Source organism: Ailuropoda melanoleuca, chromosome 3 (genome assembly GCF_002007445.2).
Source record: "Ailuropoda melanoleuca isolate Jingjing chromosome 3, ASM200744v2, whole genome shotgun sequence".
Lineage (NCBI taxonomy): Eukaryota > Metazoa > Chordata > Mammalia > Carnivora > Ursidae > Ailuropoda > Ailuropoda melanoleuca.
Genome location: NC_048220.1, coordinates 97629159 through 97654784, shown reverse-complemented (window position 1 = coordinate 97654784; position 25626 = coordinate 97629159). Strand labels below are relative to the sequence as shown.

The window sequence follows — 25626 nt, the reverse complement described above, 5'->3', positions numbered from 1 at the left end:
TGTGGGAACCCTTCATCAACACCTTGGGATATAAGCAGAATAATCACAAAAAAAAAAAAAACGTTTTAAATATGCACAACTCAACACAATCATTCAAGCATACTACTTGAGGACCTAAATTCTCGACCTGGGTGCTTAGTATAAGCTACTAATACCACTACTCACTGCTTCACCAGAATGGCTGTATATTTTTCCCACCAAAAGTAGAGCTATTGCACCATACGTTGCATGGTCTCTGTAAAGAAAAAAAATCATTGTCTTGGTTTATATTTCCTTCAAAAAACAAGTAACTTTTCTACAAATTGTTTTAAGAACTTAGTGTAACCTAATGTTTTTTAAAGAAATCACCTCAATTTTAATGCAACCATACCCCATAGATACACACAGTATTTGTAAAAGGTCAATTCTGAAACAGAACTAGCTATAACCTTTAATAAGCATGTACCATAAAATTAAAATGCACAAGGGTTTTTAGGCATAAACATTTACTTCATGACTCCTTAATCCATATCAGATCCAAAAAAAAAAAAATGGAATTCAAGAGAGATTTTTTTCAGGATTTCAAAGTGGCTTTAGAACTACTTTTCAAGATGTTGGAGAACAGGAATGAACAGTTGAAATGATCCCTCCGTGTAGTTAGAAACCATAGGTCCCGGGGCGCCTGGGTGGCTCAGCCATTATCCCAGAGTCCTGGAATCGAGCCCCCACATCGGGCTCCCTGCTAGGCGAGAAGCCTGCTTCTCCCTCTCACACTCCCCTTGCTTGTGTTCCCTCTCTCGCTGTCTCTGTCAAATAAATAAATAAAATCTTAAAAAAAAAAAAAAAAAGGGAAGGAAGGAAAGAAAGAAAGAGAAAAAGAGAGAGAGAAAGAAAAAGAAAGAAAGAAAGAAAGAAAGAAAGAAAGAAAAAAAGAAAGAAAGAAAGAAAGAAAGAAAAAGAAAGAAAAAGAAAGAAATCACAGGTCCCAGTAAATACTGTTCCTTCAGGTATGGACTGAGAAGGCTGAAATTACCTTTTCGGAAACTACGGCTGAAGACTTTTACCCTTTGCAGATAATCTTGACTGGTTAAATTTTTCTATATTCGGAATTATTAAAGTTGGATGTGCTTAAGGGATAGGTCTAAGGTGTGCAAGTAGGCAAGAGATATCCGTATCACTTCTACTGACCCAATATAAGGGATGAGAGGCTTTCAAAAGAAGCCCCCAGAGGGCTGTCATTGTTGCCCCTTCCGTTTGCTCCTGAAGCAAAAGAACTAGTTTTTAAAACTTATGGAAATTCTGGGGTGCCTGGGTGGCTCAGTCATTAAGCGTCTGCCTTTGGCCCAGGGCCTGATCCCAGGGTTCTGGGATAGAGCCCGGCATTGGGCTCCCTGCTCTGCTGGGAGCCTGCTTCTTCCTCTCCCACTCCCCCTGCTTGTGTTCCCTCTCTCTCTGGCTGGCTCTCTCTGTCAAATAAATAAATAAAATCTTAAAAAAAAAAAAAAAAAAAACCTTATAGAAATTCATCCAATGGGATGCAATTGGAAAAAAACCTAAAATGTGGAAAATTCTGACAAAGTCTATGGTTTAAAAAAATAAACTTCAAGGAAATAAATATAATGGCAACAGAACTACAAATGAAAAACTTATGAAACTCATCAACCAACTGCAATGTATAAACTTTACTTGGATCCTAATTTAAACAAAACTTAGATGAGATGTTAATTTTGAGACACTGCGAAATTTTAACACCAAATGGCCAGCCATAGGATGATAGAAAAGGAACTGCTCCTGCTATTTTAGTTGCAGTAACAGTAATACATTATGGCTTTAAAATCCTTATCTTTTCAGAGATCTATACCGAAATTCTCATGTTGAAGAAATGTGTTTAGGATCTGCTTCACAATAATCCAGTGGAGGTGGGCATATGATGAAACAAGTTTGACTAATAGTTGATCAATGTCAAAGCAAGGCAAATACATACATGGAGGTTCATTTCCCATAATAAAAAATAAAACAAAAAAATTATGGTACAACCACCGATTTATTATTCTCTCTAAAATAATCATTCAGACAGTTTAGCAACCTGAAGGAACGCTTATTATAGAATGCTAAAAGAAACAAATGTACTTAAGTCAAAATTTCAAAAGCCTAAGGTTAAGGAAGAAAAGGGAGTAAGAAAACCAAGCTGAATTTATGGGTTAGTTGATTATTTTTATCTGCTAGTATTAGATTATTGTCATTACATATTGCCAATGAATTGTGAAGTAGGCAGGTAATTCAAACTCAGACTACCGAAGAGAGCTGGGTATAAAATAACAATGGAGGACCCAGAATAAACTTAAAAATGGGGGATGCCTGAGTGGCTCAGTCAGTTAAGTGTCTGCCTTCGGCTAAGGTCATGATCTCAGGGTCCTGGGATGCAGCTCTGCATGAGGCTCCCCGCTCAGCAGGGAGTCTGCTTTTCCCTCTCCCTCTGTGCTCACTCTAGCTCCCTCTCAAGTAAACAAATAAAATCTTTAAAAAACACAAGAGAGGGGCGCCTGGGTGGCACAGCGGTTGAGCGTCTGCCTTCGGCTCAGGGCGTGATCCCGGCGTTGTGGGATCGAGCCCCACATCAGGCTCCTACGCTATGAGCCTGCTTCTTCCTCTTCCACTCCCCCTGCTTGTGTTCCCTCTCTCGCTGGCTGTCTCTATCTCTGTCGAATAAATAAAATCTTTAAAAATAAAAAATAAAAAATAAAAAAAATAAAAAACACAAGAGAATTTTAAAAATAAAGAATGCCTTAAAGGGTTTTCAGTTTCAAATAAATCCTCTAAAATTAGTTTTTAATCATATATTCAAGTATCTTCATTTTCAGGGTGACCATGTCATTTGTATTGTATAGTAGCCAAAGCAAGCTACTTTGAAGACGTGAGGAGTAACAATCAAACTGGGATGGTACAGGAAAACCAGACCACCTGGTCACCCTATTCACTTTATATATACATAAACTGAGGCATGAAGTTTGTTTGCTTGTTTGGGTTTGTGAACTGCCTAAAGTCAAAATGAATTAGCCTCATAAGAACTAGAGAAACTGGGGCCCAAAGACGCATGGATATTTGCCCAAAGTCACAGTTAACTGGAGAGCCTGCACCAGAAGCTGGATCCCAACTACCCTGACACTCTTTCCAGATCAATCTACTATTTAATAAGTGGTACTACCACCTTTTTTTTTTTTAATTACATGTGTCCTGTTCCTTTTCTCCATGAAAAGACTGTCCTCAAAAATGTGTTCTTCAATCAAATAACTAAAACTTAGGCAAAAAATACAATGACAAGAAGGTGAAGATTGCCAAATGCTTACAAAAGCATACATTTATATAGAGAATCCATATATATATATATATCCCCATATATATATATATGACAAGCTGTAAACTAGGACTGAACACTTTTTTCTACACAGCGAACAACTCTTCCAACTTTAAAAGACATTTCTGTCAGAATAAAATAATCAAAAAAAAGCAGTAACTGGCCCTTTTCAAGACTTAAAAAAACCATGCACATACGCTGATGCACTTAGTAGTCTCCCAAATGTTAATTCTGTTCTGGGTACCTCATTGAACAGGCAAGAACCAGAGGCTTCTATGTGTTCTGCAATATACACCTAAGGAAATGGGGGAATCTCCAGAGCAGAAGGTCTCACGGCTATTACCTGACTTGGCTCCAACACTCACACCCTTTGTATCATCCCATACAGCTACTGAAATCAGGATAGGCACTAATTTCAGAAAGATGCAATTCTTTATTGTTTAAAAGAAAATCTGCCAGCCCAACTTTCTAATATGAAAGTAGAAAAAGTATAAGTTTTAGAATCAGATCAACCTACATTTGAATCCTTACTTTGCCATTTATAAGCCCAGTAAACTGGCCGAATTAAATGAACTTCAATTTCCATTTTTTTTTATATAAAATGAAAAATACCACCAGTTATAAAGACTAAAGCAAGTGGTACAATACCTGGTACCACTTAATATTATTATGTATTATATATATTATTATAGTAAAAGGAAGCTCTTATTATTTTTACCCAAAGGTTTCATTAGAAGGCCAATTCAAATAGGATAAAAACTGTTTTTGAAGCAGCTGACTACTATAGTCATAGTCATAGTAGAATCTACAAAGAGGATCTCCTGGATCATCATTTAACCCCAAAACTGCACATCAAGTATGAAATCAAGGTAAAGGGCAGATTACAAAATACATGGGCAGATCCATTTTTCCAAATTATATAGTATGAAAAAGAGATACCCAACTAGTTGATCATTAGTCCAATAATAATTCCTTCAAGTGCTAAATTTTAAAAATACTGTGTGTGTTATTTCTTCACCAATTCCACAATGGTTACCTCCCAAATACAAGCTTCCAGAGGAAGAAGGGACTGTAACTCATAGCATTCAAAATAGTAGGAAGGTGCCTTACACACAGATGTGCTCTATAAATATTGTTGAATGAAAAGGTGATATGGTTTCCTTAACGACCATTTAAAAAAGACTTTAATGACAGACACTTCACTTCAAAACATTCAAATGAAAAGGTTCATAATAAAAATAGCTCCCTCCACCAAAGAAATTGCTGTCTATAAGAAGCATGGTTAGCAAAGAACAAAACCCAAAAAATAAATTGCAATTTCTTATCAAAGTTTTAAAAAATAAAACACCAACACAATAAGCACCTCATCAGAGGTAGGAACTATCCATTCCATTTCCAGGAACAACTTACCTTTTTGCACCTTCCTTTTGCAGATTTGAAATCCAGATTCTCACACAATCACTGGCCTTCACTTCTGTTTGATTCAATAGCATACACACTACTGAGTCTCTCTCTCCTTCACTATTAAATTCATCAGTAGATAGCACACTGGTCTTATTCTGCTTTCTAACTATGAAACTAAGTGGAAAGGTCCTAATCCAAAATTCTCAAAAAAAAGAAAAAAAAAGGAAAAAAAAGAAAAGCTAAAAAATTTTTTGAGGTTAGACAATGTACAGAAGTAATTATAGGGGTGCCCAGGGGGCTCTGACAGTTAAAGGAAGGACTCTCTTGGTTTCGACTCAGGATCTCATTGGTCACAAGGTGAAGACAGTGTAGGGCTTTGTGCTCAGCAGGGAGTCTGCTTAAGATTCTCTCCCTGACCTTCTCCCCCCCCCCCTTCATGCTTGCTCTAAAATAAAAACTTTAAAAAAACGGAAGAAGAAGAAGTGGGGCGCCTGGGTGGCTCAGGTGGTTAAGCATCCGCTCTTGGTTTAGGCTCAGGTCCTGATCTCATGGGTGCTGAGATCAAGCCGGGGGGGCGGGGGGCACCCTCCCCGCTAGGGAGAAGTCTCCTTGGATATTCTTCTCTCCCTCTGTCTCTTCACCCACTCCCACTCTCTCTCAAATAAATAAAATCTTAAAAAAAAAAAAAAAAAAAAATTAAAAAGGCTCCCATCTTCCCCCTTGCCCAAACACGCTACTTCAACACATATTTTTTTTATCTTCCACATTTCTCCCGCCCTGTAACTGCCTTCCATTTCCCCCAACATGGGAAAAAGACTCTGGTGTCGGGGCGCCTGGGTGGCATAGCAGTTAAGCGTCTGCCTTCGGCTCAGGGCGTGATCCCGGTGTCATGGGATCGAGCCCCACGTCAGGCTCCTCTGCTATGAGCCTGCTTCTTCCTCTCCCACTCCCCCTGCTTATGTTCCCTCTCTCACTGGCTGTCTCTATCTCTGTCGAATAAATAAACAAAATCTTTAAAAAAAAAAAAAAGACTCTGGTGTCTTGATGGGAGGACAAGGAGTTAAAAATACAACATACTGGGCGTCTGGCTAGCTCAGTTCTTAGGCCTCCGCCTTCACCTCAGGTCACCATCGCAGGCTGCAAGGATCCATCCCACCTCCTGGGCTCCCTGCTCAGTGGAGAGTCTGCTTGTCCCTCTGCCCCTCTCCCTGCTCATGCTCAAGGTCTCTCTCAAATAAATAAATAAATTTTAAAAATAAAAAAATGAAACATATTAAAGTAAGCCATTTCCAAACAGGTGAGATACCCATCAGAGTGTGTGCTGTTGCAGGAAACAGAATGGAGAGCCGTGAATGGGAGTCTCTGCACTTCATATCTGCAAAAGAAGAGAATAAAAAGGTTAACTTAACTCTAGACTTAAAATACCTTCTTTACCTGCTTAAAGCAATTCCCACAAACATTTTAAATCGAAGATGAAAATATGCTAAGCCAAAGGCTTGTGGGTGAATTCCACCTTCTTGCCCTTAATACATAAACTGTATCTACAGTATTAGAAGTCAGTATTTGAACATTTCTTATCACATCATCTTGATATTAAAGGGTAAGAAAAATTCTATCTCTTCTTTAGGCTTTTCTTAAAACTATCATTTTAATTAGCCAAATACTCCTTACTGCACAATTATCTAAGGGTAATTAGTTCTAACAGTAAGAGTTAACAGTTAAGAGGTTTATTTCTAACAAATACTCTTCCCCCTATAAGGTGTGACAGTTAACATTTTGGGAACCCCAATGCACACACCCATTTCTCCAACCTCGTTAAAGGTGAATTTAATAAACGAGCAATGTCCCCCGCCCAGCACCAGGTTCTCCGCAAACTCCCCATTTCTCATTAGCCCACCAGCCCCCAGATTGGGTGCGCCAGGGCCAGGTCCCGGAGAGAGCCCGAGGGTGAGGGGTGAGCTCCGCAAGCCCGTCAGGCACCCGCGCCCCCCACCTGGTAACACACCTGCCCTCACAGGCGCCCACCTGGGGCGGGGACCACCCTCTCCCGGCCTGGCGAGCCTGCCCCACTCGGAGCGCGCGCCCTGCGCCGCTCGGGACCCGAGGGCGTGCAGGCGGCGGGAGCCCGGGGTGCAGGGGCCGCCCTGGTTCGCTCCCTCCCTGGGGACCAAGCGGGCCCGGGGGCGTGCTGGGGGCGGGCGCGGTACCTTTTGGACAGATCCATGAGGACCCCGGAGAAAAGCTTCTCCCCTAGACGGAACGACACGACGAGCGCGTCCTCAATGATGTGGTCCAGCGTGACCCGCACCTCCGAGCCGGGAATCAGCTGCGACACCGCGGAGTCCCCGCCCGCCGGCGGCACGAGCGCCGGGGCTGCAGGCTGGGGCAGCGGCGGTTCCTGGCGCTCCTCGGGAGCAGGGGGCTGCTCGGGCGGCGGTGCAGGGGAAAGTGGAAGGTCGGTTCTCTCCTGAGGCGCGGCTGCCGCCGGCTCCGCCACCCGAGCAGGCAGCTTCTCCTCAGCCTCCAGCTCCGGCCCCGCCGCCTCCGGGCTGCGGGCGAGCTCCCCCGGCGGCGGCGGTGGCGGCGGGAGCGGCGGCTCGTCGGCCTGAGGAGAAGACTGCTGCCCGTCGGCCTCGCCGTCCGGCACAGATGCTTCCGTCGCCGTGACCGGGAGTGGGTCGGTGCCGGCCTCACTGCCGGGGATGGGCTCCATCTCCGGCTCGGCCTCGCCGGCGCCCCCCTCCCCGGGGGACGCTGCAGTCGCTGCCGCCTCTGCAGCCACGGCCGCCATTTTCTTCCTGGCTTCTCCCTCCTCCAGCTCGGGGTGCAGCGGCGGCGGCAGCGCTGCTTGGTTCCCTGGGCCTTCCCCTCCCTCCCTTGAACAGTTTCGTCCCGCCCTTTCCCTGATGCTCGTTATTGGCACCGCGCCATTGGTTCTGTCCTACACCCCTCCCGCACTTGTGACACTTCATTGGCCAGATGGGGACGTCTATCACCCAGTCAGTCCCTCCCCCCACACAGAGTAGGAACTTCTCATTGGCCGGATGAATTGTCAAATGTTGAATCTTAGAGGAGGAGTGAAGGGACGGGGGAAGTCACAAAATCTGAGCCGTATACTTATCGCCTCTTTCTATTGGCTGGAAGAGGAAATAAAGTTTTATGGTTGGCCTATGCTCTTGCCCATCATCAGTCAGGCTTTCAGAGGTGGGATAAAGGAGAGAATCACGTGGCGTGCCCGTTCTTTCAAAGGCGAGCGAGGGAGGAGTAACAAGGGAATGCGGGAGGGGAGCAGCTTCCCAAGAACCCCTGCGCGGAGGTCCTTAGAATAAATGTTATTTCTAGGCGCGGACCTGCTTGCGGCCGCGTGTGGGCACGACAAGCTTCTTTGAGGAGGCCAACTAAAGTTTGAAAATAATTCTAGACACATGTTTTGAGTTCCTACTAGGCTAGGCACCGTGCTAGGAGCTAGGGATAGAATGATGTGCAAGACATTCTCCATAACCTCGTGACAGACGGTCCAGCCCCCACACAACGAGTGTTTCCCTTGACTTCTCTCCACTTTCTAGGAACAATGCACTTATTTCAAAGTAGGAAAATGCTAATGAGAAGAGGAGGGACACCGTGCATACTGTATTAAACTAATGAACGTCCCAGAGAGCAGTCCTGAAGCATTGAGGGACTTGCATGTGAATATTGTTTGCTCTCACCAAATTCACTGCAAAGTGGACGCACCTGGCTCCTTGCTTAAGCCTTTTCCTTTTCTGGCCTCTTCTATGCCACAGGTTCAAAAAGCCTCTTCAATGTCCTAATGCTCCTCCTTCCCTTCCCACTTTTAAGTCTCTTGATTTGTTATGCCCAGAAGAATCTACTGAACCCATTTATTTCAGATTGCACTTCAGAATCAGCCTATTCTCCAGAAGAAATTGTAAGCACTGAGAATGCCCACAGGAGGGAGGGGAGAAAAGTTGACAGCATTAAGGGGAGTAAAAAATGAAATTCTAAATAATCATAGCTAACATTTATTGAGTGCCTTCTGTGTATAAGGGCCTAGTACGAACCCTTAGTATACCATCTCACTTAATCCTTACACTACTCCTATGAGACAGGTAATATTATTATACCTATTTTACAGGTAAGGAAACTGAAGCACAAAGAGGGTGCCCACAGTCAGTCAGCTAGTAAATTTCAGAGACGGAATTTCAGGTTTACATGAAAGAACTGAATATGGCAAAAACTAAGTATCACCATATGTTCTGACTACTTCAAGCCATGGGGCTTTTGAGAAAAGCCAAGAGGAAATCCTAGTCAGTGCAGGTTTTGCATTTCCAAGGTAGCAGAAGGAAATTAAATTACTGAGTGGCCACTCTGTCAGAGATCTTCCCATAAGCTCTCATTTAAAATCCTGTGAGTTAAGTCTTCTCCTTCTCTTCCAGATGAGAAAACTGACCCTTAGGCAGGTTAAAGATCTTCTCAGAGGTCACATAGCTAGCAGCAGATCCTATCTAACCCAACTCTGCCGAGTGTATGACTATTCCACTCACTCATTCATTGAACAAATAATTTATCTCCCGCAGGCCTGCAGTAAACAGACACAGATCTCACCTTACAAGGCTTTTACCATGATCACTTGCTCTATAATTCACCATAGTCAATTAATTAAATATCATCTATAGTTCTATGAAACTCCTAGAGCCATGCTGAGTTCCCACACTGTATAATCTCTCAGAAGAAAAAAATATATATAGTTCAGGTCCTGGGACCTGATTAACTCTTGCAGTAATTCATTGCAAGACACTGCAGTGAATCACTTAAATGAAGGATTTATGGCAGATTGTGGCATACCAAGACCTCCTTCTAAACCACCATTTTCATCCTGCAACTGCAGAGTCTCTACTGGGTCACTAAGTTCACATCAAGGATAACCCCTTCTGCCTGTCTTTCAGGGCTCTTTCTGTTCTTCCTCTATCTTTCAGGTTTGTTTTCTACTATTCTTCAAGTTTGCTAATATCGGGAAGATCTGGTCATGCATCTTTCATCCATTTATTCAACAAATAAATGTTGAAGACCTACTCTGTGTCGGTCAGTTACTGGCTAACCAGGCCAAAGGCATGCAGAAAAAACATGAGAAACTTAGTGGCTGGCCTCCTTGAGCTTATTTTTCTAATTAGGGAGTTAGAAAACAAGCAATGAATAAATAAGATGATTACAGATTGTGAGAAATGCCATAAAGGAAATAAACAGGATGAGGTGATAAGCAGTTATTGCTAGAAGAGGAGCAGAGAGTGTCTTCTTTAGATAAGGTAGTCAGAAAAGGTCCCTCTGAGGATAGGACATTCTAGCTAAAATGCAAAGGATAGGGGCGCCTGGGTGGCTCAGTCAGTTAAGTGTCTGCCTTCTGCTCAGGTCATGATCCCAGGAGCCTGGGATCGAACCCCAAATCGGGCTCCTTGCTCAGTGGGAAGTCTGCTCCTCCCTCTCCCTCTGCCTGCTGCTCCCCCCGTTTGTGCTTTCTGGTTTTCTCTATCTCTCTGTCAAATAAATAAATAAAATCTTTAAAAAGTAAAATAAAATAATAAAATGCAAAGGATAAGAAGGAGCCAGTTGTTGACAATGTTAGATGAACATTTGGGTCAAATGTTCCTCTGCTCCTCTTCTAGCAAAGGAAGAGCAATTGCTAAAGTCCTGAGGCAAAAGAAATAGAAAGAGACCAGTGTGGCTGAAGAGGAATGAGCAAGAAGATAGGTAGGTGAAATAAGGTTGGAAAGGAAGACAGGAGCCAAATTATATTTTATGTACTGCAGATATAAAAACAAGAATTCTACCTTCAGGGAGTTTCAAGTCTAGTGGGAACCTCGCTTTTACATGTGCTGTTGCATCTTAGTCACGCCAGCATTCAGCCTCTTCCTGGCATAGAATCAGCATTGAATAAGCCCTTGGTATTTGGGACTAGATGGATGGTTAGATGAATGGATGGAGGGTTGGATAGATGTTTGGAAGGTTGGATGGTGTCTTAGTACAGTCAGTCTGCTAGAACAAAATATCACAGGCTGGCTATTATAAACAACAGAATGGCTTTAAAACAACTGAAATGTTTTTCTTACAGTTCTGGGGGCTGGAAGTACAAGATCAGGGTGCCACCATGGTCTGGGGCATGGCCCTCTTCCAGGTTGCAGACTTCTGGAATACTCAAATGGCAGGAGAGGACAAGGGAGCTTTCCTTGGCTTCTTGTAGAAGGACATTAGTCTCATTCAAGAGAACCCCACCCTCATGACCTAATCACCATCCAAAGACCCCCATCTCTTAATATCATCACTTTGAGGGTTTAGGTTTCAACGTATGAATTTTGGAGGTACACAAACACTCAGACTATAGCAGATGGATAATTGGTTGATTGGACAGATCATTGAATAGATGGATAGATGGGTGGATAGATAAATGGCAGTGTTAAGGAATACAACTGACTACCCAAGTGGATCCTCACTGTCATGAGCAGACTTTGATCTTGAGCTCTGTGGGTACTACAGTTTCGTGGCTAGAAACTCAGAGTGGAAGTGAATGAACCTGTATGGGACTCCCCAGCTGACCTCTGACTAGATATATGATCTGGGCATGATCTTAGATTAGTTGGTTAATCTCTGCTTCCTCATTTACAAACTATCCTAATAATAACTATGTAAGGGTGTGTTTGTTTTTAAGTTATATAACATATATAAAGTGCTTAACATAGAACCTAAATCATAGTACATCTCCATCACTGTTAGCGACCTGATCTAGAATTTCAGTCTTTTTTTTTTTTTACATTTTATTTATTTTCTTTAGTTATCTCTACACCCAAGGTGGGGCTTGAACTCACAACCTGGAGATCAAGAGTCACTTGCTTTTCTGACTGAGCCAGTCAGGCGCTCCTAGAAATTCAGTCTTATTACATCTCTTGTTGATCATATTCCGGGGGCTCTGATTCCCAATAACCAACCTTGTGAAAGACTGAATAAAACCCCAGACACTCGGGTGTTGGTTCATGGAGAGGTTTAAATATGGCAAATTGTGTTGTGTGGTTGTTGTGTTTTTTTTTTTTTTTCGGGCCCAGTCTCTCAGGAAATCAAATTATAGACAAAAAACAGCATGGGGAGCAGAGACTCAGGGCAAAAGGAACTTACTTACTCACAGCACATGGCTGCAGAGCCATGGTGGCTAAATGAATTGTTCTTCCTGTTCTAGGACTATTTCTGTCCAGTAACCAATAGTTCTCTTCTAAAATCAGATTGCCTACTCTCAGATCAACACTGTGATGGAAAACTACTGAGAAACATGTCAATCATTGGCTTTCTCTCCATGTGTCTCAGTGGTTCTCAACGTAAGAAGATATCTCTCTGAAAATCTGCTAGAAGGTATTTTACATATTGTGTGTTCCCATTTACATAAAATACCAAAATAAGCAAAACAAATTTATGCTGTTAGAAGTCAGGATAGAGGTTATTCTTGACTAGGGAAGGGGGACATTTCAGCTAATGACTAAAAGGGAATATGAGTGGGGTTTTCTGAGATTCTGATAATTTTCTGTTTCTTCATCTACCTATTGGTTATACAGGTATGTTCAGATTATAAAATTTCATCAAGCCATGCACTTATATGTGATTTTCTATATATAGACTTATTAGTTACCTATTCCTGCAAGTGTCTGAAACATCATACATTTATCACAGTGTCTATGGGCAGAAATTCAGGCATAGCTTAGCTGGATCCATAGTTTAGGGTCTCTCTCAAAACTGTAAACAACATACCAGCAGGGGCTGTAGTCTCATCTGAAAGCTTGATTAGGGAAGGACCCACTTCCAAGCTCACTCACATGATTCTTGGCAGGATTCAGTTCCTCGGTTGCTGTTAGCCCTCACCTCTTTGCCACATGAGCCTCTCCATAGGACAGTTCATGATTTATAGCTTGCTTCATCAGAGCAAGCATACAAGAAAAGTCAGGGAGAAATGGCGAGAGCAAGAGAGAAGTCACAGTCTTTTATATCCTAATCTCAGAACAGGCATCTCATCACCTGTGCTATGTTCTATTCAGAAGTAAGTCACTAGGTCCAGCCCAAACACAAGGAGAGAATATTATAAAGGGCATGAGTTCCAAGAGTCAGGGATCATTGGGAGCTGATTACCACACAATTAAAAGGTTTAAAAAAAATGAAAAGGAAAAATATTTGAGATGTTTCCCTCAATCTTCCCCCACCCCCACACACTCATCCACAGACTCTGTTAAAGCCTCTTGTTCTATGTAGGCGCTTTACATCCTGTACCACCTGCCCTGAAGTAACAGATCCACACCTCAGACAGGCAGGTGGAAGAGGCCCTCATATTACAAAGGCTGACCCTAATATTGGGAACAGTTCCTATAGGGAGAGCCATCATTGATCTAACCATTTAGTGAGTACATATTATGTGCAAGGCAGAGACCGTGGCCAGATGAGCCAAGGGAGGATCAAAGGTTTGCTCCATTTCTCTCTGACTTTTCTTATAGCAAAGCACATCAAAGGTGGGCACTGTCCAGAGACATCTTCCTCCACAGTCAGGTGTTTTTTCACATGCTCCCCCTCCCTTCTTTGTATACTTTCAACAGCTGCCATGTCAACAGAGTTCCTTAAAAATTGACCTCAAAGGACACTCCATTGGAGGGAGTGGTTCTAGGGTGACCATCTTGGTTTGCCTAGGGCTGAAGGGTTTTCTGGAATGTAGGGCATTTAGCATTCAAAGTGGTACAGTCCTGGGCAAGCTGTGATGTTTGGCCAGAATTCATGCTACATGTCTTGCAGAAATGAGTGCTGATCCTCCCAATAACCCAAGAGGAAAGAGAGCCTCAGAGAGGTCAAAGGAAGCTTCCAAAGCTAGAAACTGGGATTAGGATGGGAACTGGGCCTGTCAGTCTCCAAAGAATGTGCTCTTGGCAACTTTGATCTCTTGGCTATTTCTTCTATTTCCTTTGCCATCCCCTGGGACAGGATCCTTGGATAAATGGCATATCAGTGTGCATTTTTTTGTCCAGTTTTCTAATTCCAAGCCCACAGGTTAAACCTGACCTTAGATTCTAAACACTCCTGATTATACCCACCCTCTCAAAAAAATTCTAGACCATTTATTTACTTGACATTTCTCTCAGTTGGGTTTTCCTATCATTTCAAATATGGCAGCTCTTAGACTATGAGACTCTTATAAAGACTTCATTTTATAGCTTCCTTAGAATAGTGCTTATCCACATAATGATACTTAATCTTGATCATGTGCTTACTTCCTACCAGGCATTAAATCAACTATACTGTACTATATCCTTGTGAGGCACATTCCATAAGTATCACTGTTCCAGATTAGGAAACTAAGGCACAGAGAGGTTAAGTAAATTGCCCAAAGCCTCGCAGCTAGTAAGAATAGGTATCAGATGGGGCACCTGGCTGGCTGAGTTGGAGGAGCCATGCTACTCTTGATCTCGGGATTGTGAGTTCGAGTCCCACATTGGATGTAGAGATTACTAAAAAAAATGAAAAAGAATAGCAAATAAAAAGAATAGGTATCAGAGATCAATACCTATTTGCGCATTGATTACAAAGAGCTCCTGTGTTTTCTCTGGAGTGAAGCTTTTCTGAAAAACAGGTGAAAACCTCAGCTAAAGAGGCACATATGATATGGGAGCCAACCTTGAAAAGCCACACCGCACGATCATTTTGATAGAATTGCTCCTGCGTCATGACAATTTCTCTCGGTCTCAGTTTGCTCATCTGTAACATAGGCATGATAATCATCATCTCTGCCTCAAACAGTTGCTGTAAAGGTTACATTACATCGGATCATGTGCATGAGGTGGTAACAGTTCTTATTATCCCTCCCAGAGCTCTAGAGGCCCCAGGTGGGAGCATGGACGTCATTTGGTGCATCCGATGTAAATTCGGAGCCAGAAGCTGGGGCCAGGCACTAGTCTTAGCATTTATCTCATGGCTTTTCACTTCCAAGCAGCTATTCCAGGGTTTACCCCTGGCCATTCCTCTGACTACATATGCAAATACAGTTCTAAATTGCTTTGGTTCATTTTTATGCCGAATTCCTATTCTCTGTTTTATTTGTATTTGTTTGTTTTAAAAACAGGCAAGATTTTTTAGGAAGGAATGTGTGTATAGCTATACATAGAAAACAAAAAAAAAAAGCAAAAAACCTTGTGATGTTTGTCTTGTTCATTACTGCACCTCTCTCATGGAGCACAGTGCCTGGCACATAGCAGACTTTCAAAAAATATTTGTACAATTCATCAGCAAATGACTAAATAAACGAACAGTTATTTCTAGGGGGTAGAACCAATGCGGGTTTCCTTTTCACTTATCTGCATGTCCCAGTTACCCCAATTTTCTCATTTTTCTCTAAAGATGATGTATTTAAGAAAAGTTTAAATCCTTACTGCAACAAATAAATACATAACCTAGTGAATAAAATAGGGCCTAGGTCGCCTTGTAATGGGAGGATTCCAAACACGGAATCGCTGGACACGGTGTGCAGAACCGCAGGCCTGAGTGGGTTGCCGCGGATCTAATGGGGGGCGGGGGGGATAAGAAAGTACACATCCTAGAACCCAGAGGCTTCACCAGCCTGCAGTTATCATTCTCCTTTGGGTCACAACACATCATATTTTACTCTGATGTGTTTGCTGGGTGAAGGCGAGGAGCAAGTCCCAGAAGAATTTTTTAAGGGACTAATCTAAATGATTCATAAGGAATTCTCCTCCGGAAGCCGAGGCCTGGGTGTCGCGTGCACGGAATTGGAGGTGGTGCCGTTCCCGACCCCGCCCCACCCGTCAGTGAACCTTCAGAGGTGACCCCCCTCTGAATTAGCTGGCTCCCGTATCCAAATCCGAATTCCTTCCGGGCTTAGCCCACTCCAGCCAGGTCGGTGGATGCTGACGAAGAAGGGAAGAGACAAGCCAATTTAGTTGTCGTCCTCTCTTTGTTTCCTTGACCTTGAAGCACTTAACGCAGCGAAGCCCGCGGTGCAGGGAGCCCGGCAGAGTTCTGGAATGAAAGGCAAGAGACCTTGGAGGGCTTTTGGAGCCCGTACTCGTTTTCTCTGCTTTGGTCACCATAGTGACTTCTCTCTGAAGCCTCAACCCTATGGTTTTTGCTCGATATTCATTCATAATAAGGCCACCCCTGAGTTTTCCGCCCACTGGGGAACAGAGCTCAGCGCGCATTTGCAGTCACATGGCTGATGCGCTGGGCCTTAAAACTGTGTGTGTGTGTGTGTGTGTGTGTGTGTGTGTGTGTGTGTGTGTGTGTGTGCGCGCGCATGGCGCGGCCCTCTGCTCTGCGGAGGGACGGGTCAGAGCTGGGAAAGAATTCAAATCCCCTCTGGTCCTGTTCCCGTCGTTTACAGAGAAGTGACTTGCCCAGAGTTTCTCAGCCCTTCCGGGAGGCGCCGATTCTGGAACACGAGTGCCCTGACTCCTGTGTAGTGCTCACTGCACTCCATCACACACTGACGTGCAGGGCCATGATCTCATCCCAGGATTTCTAACTTTTTGGCCTTTTGTGCCAAAGTACTGGGGTCACACTTCCTGGGACCGTCACTAAATGATATGAAGATTTATAGTAACAACAACAACAAAAAATCATGGTAACCAGATAGTGAGCCTCTAGTGAAAGCCCAGAACTAGAACTCCCATAGAGAGACAAAGCACTTCCATTTCCAGGACAGATTTGCAAGTAAATTAGCTCATTTAATCTTCAAAATTACCCTGTAAAGTGATGACTATTATTCCCTTTTAAATTGAGAAACCTGTGGCTTCAGAGCGGTTGTATGGATCAACTTGGGAGTCAGAAGTGAATTTGAATCCGAAACTCTGCAATTTGCTAGTGATGAAGAATGGCATAAAAGCTCATCAGTATAGACGCTGACTTCAAATTCAACGAGAGATCAAGTTTCCCTGCCATTTCCCTGCTGTGTGACTTTAGGCAAGTTACTTAGCTTCTCTGAGCCTCTATTTTCCATCTGTAAAAACAGCATAATAGAACCTATTTCACCGGGTCATTGTGAGGATTAAATAAAGCAATACACGTAAATCACTTAGCACTGTACCCGACACTTAGTAAGTGGTTTCTATTACTCCAAAATTAGAAAGTACTCTCCTGCTATAACTGGTAGTCACAGACAAACAGAAAAAAATCTACATCCCACATCCAGGCTCACCCAGAGCCCAATACCTTCCTTTGTGTCAGCCAAGGAAACGAGTACTTGAAAAAAAGACGTTCCAAAGAAAGGAAAGTAAATTTGAAAGATGTTTTTCATAGCTTGATTTTGCATTGTTAAAAGATTCAGACTTGGGAAGGGAAGAGTTGAAATCGAAGTCTCCCTGCAGCTTTGCTGCCAATACTCTCCAGAACTACGCTTCGCAACAGGGTGGCCTCCAGCCTCTTGTGGTTACTGAACACGTGAAATGTACCTCCTCCAAACTAAGATGTGCTGTTAAGTATAAAACATACGATCTTGAAGACTTAGTGGGAAAATTTAAAAAACGCTTTTAGAATTAATTTCACCCATTTCTTTTGATGTTTCTAATATGGCTACCAGAAAATTTTCAGTTCTGTATGTGGCTCACATTACATTTCTACAAGACAGAGCTGCTGTAGCCAGAAACATGGAATTCTGGTTCAGCCCACCTGTGTGGGGCTCTCTCCTTTAATTGTCACAACAATATTGCCTGGAAGATATTGTTATCTACATTTTGCTCCTGAAGGGCAAACGTAAGGATGGCAACCCTTCATTTTGCCAGGTAAGGTCACCAAAACCCACTATTATTATGTACTATCATCATTTCATAAAGGACTTTGTAATACCAACATTACTGAACATTTCAACCGCGTAAGAGTACATTGTTCCTCACAACAGTTTCATAATAAAAGCAGCTGGCATTTCTCAAGACCTTATTATTTTAAAGGCACTAGGCTAGGGGCGCCTGGGTGGCACAGCGGTTAAGCGTCTGCCTTCGGCTCAGGGCGTGATCCTGGAGTTATGGGATCGAGCCCCACATCAGGCTCCTTTGCTATGAGCCTGCTTCTTCCTCTCCCACTCCCCCTGCTTGCATTCCCTCTCTAGCTGGCTGTCTCTATCTCTGTCAAATAAATAAATAAATAAATCTTTAAAAAAATAAAAATAAAAATAAAAATAAAAAAAATAAATAAAGGCACTAGGCTAATATATGCTTTAGCTCTCTCAGTTCTGTGAAACCCATGAGGTCAGTACCATTATTATCCCCATTTACAAGATAAGGAGACTGAGGCTCTGAGACCCATGACTAATAAGTGGGGGCTGTAGGATTTGAAGCCACATCTGGTAAACTCTAAAGGCTTGTTCTCCATCAGTTTGTCTCCCTGTAATAGTCCCAGGAAGTGACTACAGTTTGTATCTGGCTAAAAGTTTGATGAGGTGTTGTTTTAGTTTTTGTTTTTTTTAGAATTCTATTATAGGTTCCTACCCGTTCCCTCTCAACCCCACTCCAGTCTGTACTTGCATTTGAGAAAATATAATTACAGTCGAAGTGACACACATATTTAAAAGGAAATCAACACATCTGCATGAATATGGAAGAGGGATTTCTAGCTAACCAGCCCCTTCGCCATTTCCCTTCCAATGGGAAATGCCAGGAAGCTCTGGAGACCAAACTGAGCCCACTGGGAAGGCCCTGGTGCCCCAGGTCCAGCGAGGACCAGGCTGTAGTTGGGCTCCTTGCCTCTTGCATCCACAGCGAGGTCGAGGTCGGCCTCATCCACACAGTGGGGGACCAAGTGCTGCGAGGGGGTCAGCACTCTACCCACCCCTTTTCCACCTGATAGGGTATTTAGAACCAGGTTTCCCTTGCCTGAGTTCCAATTCATGTCTGACTTGGCCACCTCCCAGCTTTCAGCTTCCAGAGCACAGCCCTTATGGAGATCACGCCTGGCTTCTAAAGCCAAGCGGAAACCTGCTCAGCATTAACCTTCTCCAAGTCCAAATTCAATCCTGAAGTTGCAGGGTGGGGGATTAGGGAAGCTGGCACTTTAAAGCTACAGGGTAGGAGGAGGCCATAATAATCATGTCTTCCAGTCATGTTGGGATAATGACTAGTACTTGCTAGGAGCTTTGCAAACATGGTATCACTTAGTCCTCGTAGCAACCTATGATGTCGGTCTCATTCATCACACAAAGGAGAAAACTGAGGCTAAGGGAAGTGAAGTGATTTGCTCAAGGTCACACAGCTGCTAATGGCTGAGCCAAGACCCCAAACCTAGACTGTCAGACTCCAAAGCTTAGAACTGTGACCTACTTTGCTCAAGGTCACATCATAGCTAGTAAATGACAGAGCCAAAATTCCAGTTAAAACAAAAATGAGAGAAAATGCCCTCCCAGCAATGTTGTAGAGATTTAAAAATGGTAATACCAAAAATGATTCAAGGTGAGGTGAGATGAGCATTCTTCAAGCACTCACACCTCCGCAATTTGATAGTTCCCTTTTGAAAAGCAATTTGAGAGGTACCTGGGTGGCTCAGTCGGTTAAGTGTCTACCTTCAGCTCAGGTCATGATCTCAGGGTCCTGGGATGGAGCCCCACTTCTCCCTCTGCCCCTCTCCCTGCTTGTGTGCCCATGCTGTCTCTCTCTAATAAATAAATAAATAAAATCTTGAATAAAAAAACCAATTTGATAATTATACAAGGACCTTAATTTTTCAATTCCATTTCTAGGGAAGTAATTTTTTGAAAACTTTATGTATAAGCAAGTTTTCCCTACATACTTTATTAAGGGGCAGGGGGAGAAACAATCTAAATTTCAGCAACAAGGATTGGTAAATAAATTATAATATGACCATTCCATGGTATATTACACAACTTTAAAAGCTGTGTTCGTAAAGGTTTGCATTAACGTAAAAAAATGTTTGACCTAGTCTAAAAGGATAGAAAGTATTACAACAATGATTAAAGACATAGTGCCTGGGTGATTCAGTTGGTGAAGCGTCTGCCTTCGGCTCAGGTCTTGATCTCAGGGTCTTGGGATCGAGCCCCGTGCTGGGCTCCCCACTCAGTGGGGAGTCTGCTTCTCTCTATCTCTCCCTCTGCCCCTCCCGCTACTCAAGCTCTCTCTCTTTCTCTAATAAATAAATCTTAAAAAAAAATAAAGATGTAAAAAATCCTGGTAATAAATACTGTAAAATATTAATAATGGTCATGTTTGAATGTCAGAAATCAAAACCACTATAATTTTTCTTCTATATTTTTGCATGATTAAAATTTTCCATAAGGATGTTTTTCCTTTAATGGATAAATATTGGCTGCTATAAAGAGTACTCAAAAGTATGTGCTCTGGTCTCTGAAAGCTGTTCCAAGAGAAGGAAAATCATAATGAATAATGTCAATATATTGGAAATGAGTGTAAAGCAGCTCAAAGTGACTAATTTGAAGGGAACACGATAATTTATCCAGACTCTGCACTTCCCCCTCTCCTTTCTACCCCTTCACCTGTTTGTTCCTTTTCATCACTGATCACTATATGAAATGATAGATCTTATTTACTTATACACTTTCTTAATGGTTGTCCCTTTGGTACAGGTACAACTCCCCCATTACCCCCACCCCTGCACCTACAACAGTCTCTGGCAGTCAGTAAGCCTCAATAAAGATTTGGAGAAGGAATGAACTTACTCTTACCCCGACATTCCCCTAAGGCCAAAGTGCTGTTAGGTTCACTTAAAATCAGTAGTTCAAAGAAGAGACATTGAGATGGGAAGGACAAGAACTTAACTTGGAAATATGTCTGATCCACCTGGCAGCCCGTAGAAGAACCCTTACCAGCCTGCAAAGGGTCCGGATACCCATAATAAATCATTCCCATTGCCAACCTTACCAAAAGAACATTGCATTGTTAGCCAAAAATGCTAACAAAAATACTTACCATATTTGGAATGTTTACTTACCAAGGATTCCTGTATTAATATCATTTCATCTTCATAATGGCCCTATGGATAGATACTATTATTTTCATGGAAGAAACTGGGTCTCAGAGAGGTTAAATAACTTACCCAAGGTGGGTGGTGGAGCCAGGATTCAGTCAGTGCCATGGTTTTCATTCCTGGCTAAGCATAAGAAAATGGAGATTTCCAGACCTCCTATAAGTCACCAACTCAGGACTCCCTAGAGTGTGCCCCTGGGATGTATTGAAACGTCTCCACAGGTGACCTGAAACGCACCAAAAGTTGAAGAGCTAGACCTAGTTCAGTGTTAACCCCTAAACCATCTTTTTAACCTCTCACTTGTCTTGGACCCAGTACTAACCATGTTTTCTTACTGTCCCAGAAGAATCTTTGCTTGGGAGAACCGCTGATGGACTTTATGAAGACTTTGATCCAATCATCAGCTTTCAATATGTGACTTTGTCCTTGGAGTAATAGATACAAGCACTCGGGCTCAGAGGATTCTAAGGGAAAGGGTTTCTTTCTTTCTTTCTTTTTTTTTGTAAGATTTTATGTATTTATTTGACAGAGACAGAGAGAGGGAACACAAGCAGGGGGAGTGGGAGAGGAAGAAGCAGGCTCCCCGCAGAGGAGCCTGATGTGGGGCTCCATCCCTGAACACCAAGATCACGGCCTGAACCAAAGGCAGACGCTTAACGACGGCGCCGCCCAAGCACCCCTAAGGGAAAGGGTTTCAAAAAGCCAGGCGATCTTGTGAGCCCAGGTACATGCCTTTTACTTGGCCTGGAGCCCTATGCCCTCTTCCCGCCTCTATGCATCCACCCATTCATCTTTCAGATCACAACTTCCTGCCTAATCTTACGAACTCTGAACCACCACCACCCCCCCGCTCTCCCCCACAGCTTTTTCTGTTTCTTTTGGTGATTATTTACTTGTTTTCCCTTAGATTAGACCAAAGAAAGCAAGGACCAGGCCTTGTTTTGCTCATCTTCAAACCCTAGCATGTAGTAGGCACTTAATAAATAACAGCTAATCTTTAAGGTCTCCTACCATGTGCCAAGTCTGTAGTGAGCACTTCATATATACGAACTCACTTAATCTTTACAAGACCTTGATGCCCATTGCACAGATGAACACATGGAGGCATAGAAACACCAAGTGGTCATTTCAATGTCTAAAAGCCTCAAATATACCAAACTAGTCAATGGCAAAGCCCAGATTCAAACCCAGGCAGTAGAACTCTAAAGCTGAAATTTAGGATTAATTCATGTTAGGGTGGTTGACCGATTGATGGTTGTTAGTTAATGCCCTGTGGAGCTGCCACATGCACAGTTCACCTCTGGAGACCAGAGCTAATGCCTGACCCAGGAGGGCTGATCAGAGCATCCCAGCCATGTGGCCAGGGTACCAGCCCTCAGAGATGCAGGGTACCCTGGGAAAGAACAGGCTTTGGGAGCAGCCTTGAGATTACATCCTGGTTCCATTACTTACCTCTCTGGGCCCTAGTTCTCCCATCTGCTGTGAGGGTTAATAATTGCTACCCTCAAGAATCTTAGGAAGATGAGACAACCGAGTGTACAGGAAACAACCTACCATGATCCATCACACCCGGCAGAGCGTCCACCACACATTTGTTTCCTTTCTTTAATCAATCTCTCTGTCATCTCAGTCTAAAGCCTATTCTAATAAGGCTCTAGCTTTTTGCTACATTCTCCAGCTGAGATCCAAAGGCAGCTGTCTCCTCTGCTCCTGTCTGCCTGCTCCCTCGCAGAACGCTCCCCTGCTATTTCTAGCTCCTCTCTCATCAAGGTCCTTTCCCATTTTCCAAGGTAGCTAGGATACAGACTTGTTACGCCTGGCCCTGAATTCCCTGTGGAGGCCGGAGCAGGGCCTTGGGCAGGTGGCCACTTGGGGAAGCTGAAAAGGACAGAATCAATAGAAACAAATTTGTCCTGAGCATAAGTGCAGGGCCACCATGCACTCTGCTCTGACAGCAGCTCAGAACCAGAAAGGGGAGAAAAAGGGAGGGTCTTCTTTCTCCCTTCCTCCCTTCATCCCCTCCTCCCTTCCTTCCTTCCTTCCTTCCTTCCTTCCTTCCTTCCTTCCTTCCTTCCTTCCTTTTGTCCTTCCTTCCATCCTTCCTTTTCTTCTTCCTCCCTTCCTTCCTTCCTCCCTTTCTTTCTTTCTAGATAGAAGTCAGTGTTTTTCAGACTGGAGATTTCGGACTGCAGATGACCTGATATTGACTGGGACCCTTGACCAACTAGGAAGAGGAGTACCTTGGGAGGGGAAGGCCACTGTGGCATGTTTGAGCATAAGGAAAAATCAGAATCAAAAGTAATTCCTCATAGGTCCTTTGTTTGCTTGGCAATGAAGGCAACTGGCAGAACCTCCCCTGCTAGGGCAATGGGCCACTTATTTCTGAAGTCCCTCCCGAGCACCAGTGAGAACAGGGGAATGGGCACATGGAAAGATTCCAGGCAAAGATCTCGATTCAAATGGGGCACCCGGGTAGAGCAGTTGGTTGAGTGTCTGGCTCTTAGCTTCGACTCAGGTTGTGACTTCATGGTTCTGTGAACAGCACGGAATCTGCTTAAGATTCTCTGTCTCTGGGGCGCCTGGGTGGCTCAGACGTTAAGTGGCTGCCTTCCACTCAGGTCATGACTGCAGGGTCCTGGGATCGAGCCCTACATTGGGCTCCCTGCTCAGCAGGAAACCTGCTTCTCCCTCTCCCACTCCCCTCGCTTGTGTTCCCTCTCTTGCTGTGTCTCTGTCAAATATATAAAATCTTAAAAAAAAAATCTCTCTCCCTCTGCCCCTCCTCCACTCTCTCAAATAAATATATCTTGAAAAAAAATTTTTTTTAATGAACACACGCACATAATGAATAATTCAGACCACTTGGAAGAGCAGAGTGAAAGGTAAGCCTTCTTTCTATCCCAATTCTCAGGTTCTTGGGTACAACTATTGTCATTTTTTTTTTTTTTTTTAGTAATCTCTATGTGCAACTCGAGGCTCAAACTCACAACCCCAAGATATCAAGAGTTGCATGCTCCACCAACCAAGCCAGCCAGGCGCCCCAGGATTATTGTCTTCTTTTCCCCAGTGTATTACATACCTTCAGATCTCCTAGTCCAAGCATTGCCCTTCCCATGGATATGACAATTGCCAAATATGTACAGAGCCTCTTCTATGTGGCAGACGCTGGGCTAGACACTGAGGATACCATGATAAGCATGCAGTCAGTCCCTGGCCTCAGGGGCCTACAGGCTGGCGAGGAAGAGAATAATAGACAAGTAATTGCATGTGCATAATTATTCAACCATAATTGTGAAAAGTGACATAAAGGTAAATTATAGGCATATAATATGGCTGGCCAAGGAAATAACATATAAGCTGGTGTCTGAAGAATGAGTTGGAGTTAAAACAGAAGGGGAAAAGTGTTCCTGCCAGGGGGAACAGCATATGCAAAAGTCCTGCAGAGGAAAGGTGTTTGGCAGGAGGGATTGGGGGAAGGCAGGCGTTGACAGCGCAGAGAGAGAGGGGTCTGTGAGGTGAGGTGCAAGGGCAGGCGGGGCTAACTCAGCCAGCGATCTGGAAGATCTGGCAACCAGCCCAAAGCTTTCCAGAGTTGTCACTAACAAGGCCTTGTACCAAGCACTTTGGAGAAATCAAAAACCTTTCAGAAGTTACTCGAAAAAAGAAAATATAGATCTGTGAAACAAGGGCTAACAGCATAGAATTCAGGCCAGGTGGGCAGAACAGTCCTCAGGTGGGTTAGGAGCCAGGTTGGTCAGAAGGGTTCACAAGGCTGGAAGTGGAAGGAATGTAGTTTGGAATTAAATGTTTACTAATGTGTGTCCTCGGGAAAGCTGACAATTTCTCCCTATCTTGGGTTCCTCATCTAAGTGCAAAGATGTTATGAGGTGGCAGAATAGGCACTAACATGGTGAGAACAATTTGCTTGTTATTTATTTATTTATTTATTTATTTATTTATTTATTTATTTGACGGAGAGAGAGACAGCCAGCAAGAGAGGGAACACAAGCAGGGGGAGTGGGAGAGGAAGGAGGAGGCTCCCAGCAAAGGAGCCTGATGTGGGGCTCGATCCCAGGACTCTGGGACAACGGCCTGAGCCAAAGGCAGATGCTTAACATCTGAGCCACCCAGGCGCCCCTGCTTGTTTTTTTTAATTCAAATTTTGAGAAAACTGTAGATTCATGTGCAGTTGTAAGAAATAATACAGAAAATCCCCTTGTACAGTTCAATGTTAGATGTTACAAAACTATGGTATAGGTATGTACCCAAAATGTACCCAAAATAATTGAAAAACTCACAAAAATCTTTTTCCCTCTTGTTTTTAAGATTTTTAAAAAAATTTTTAAATAATACCTACATCCAACATGGGGCTCGAACTTACAACCCCAAGATCAAGAGTAGCATGCTCTACTGACTGAGCCCTCCAGGCACCCCTCCCTCTTGTTTTAACTCCTACTCATTCTTCAGATACTCAAATGTTATTTCCTTGGCCAGCCATGTTATATGCCTATAATTTTCCTTTATGGCACTTTTCACAATTACAGTTAAATAATTATGCATAAGCAATTACTTATCTATTGATGCTTTTTTAAAGATTTGTTTATTTTAGAGAGAGAGAGAGAAAGATGGAGAGTGCAAGTGTAGGGGGTGATGGACAGAGAGTCTTTTATTTTATTTTAAAGATTTTATTTATTTATTTGACACAGAGAGAGTGAGAGAGCACAAGCAGGCAGGGAGACGGAGAGGGAGAAGCAGACTGCCCCACAAGCATGATGCAGAACTCAATCCCAGGCCCCCCAGGATCATGACCTGAGCCGAAGGCAAACACTTAACCAATGGAGCCACCCAGGCATCCCCAGAAGTTCTATATTCTTATAAGC

General features: G+C 43.3%; 1 protein-coding gene and 1 long non-coding RNA gene across 10 annotated transcripts in view; both read right to left on the bottom strand.

The window, feature by feature from the left end:
- The window catches only part of PWWP2A (PWWP domain containing 2A), a 37330-nt gene extending 29707 nt beyond the window's left edge, over positions 1-7623 (bottom strand). For 3 of the 9 annotated variants that reach the window (XR_004624248.1, XM_034656783.1, XM_034656784.1), the window contains exon 1: positions 6946-7623. Coding sequence is in view for 6 of the 9 variants with exons in the window: in XM_034656783.1 (XP_034512674.1) it covers positions 6946-7529 (584 nt within the window). In the remaining 3 variants the exon portion in view is untranslated. Of the gene's footprint in view, positions 1-165; positions 236-4744; positions 5955-6945 lie in introns of those variants that run through there. The other 6 variants (XR_004624249.1, XM_034656786.1, XM_034656789.1 and 3 more) reach the window with 4 other exon arrangements.
- Positions 7624-10200: 2577 nt separating this feature from the next.
- Positions 10201-25626, bottom strand: part of LOC109488985 — a 40478-nt gene continuing 25052 nt past the window's right edge. Inside the window, exons 6-7 of the long non-coding RNA XR_002141900.2 lie at positions 20816-20972; positions 10201-15781 (exon numbers count right to left, since the gene is read on the bottom strand). This is a non-coding gene — a long non-coding RNA (uncharacterized LOC109488985). The remainder of the gene's footprint in view (positions 15782-20815; positions 20973-25626) is intronic.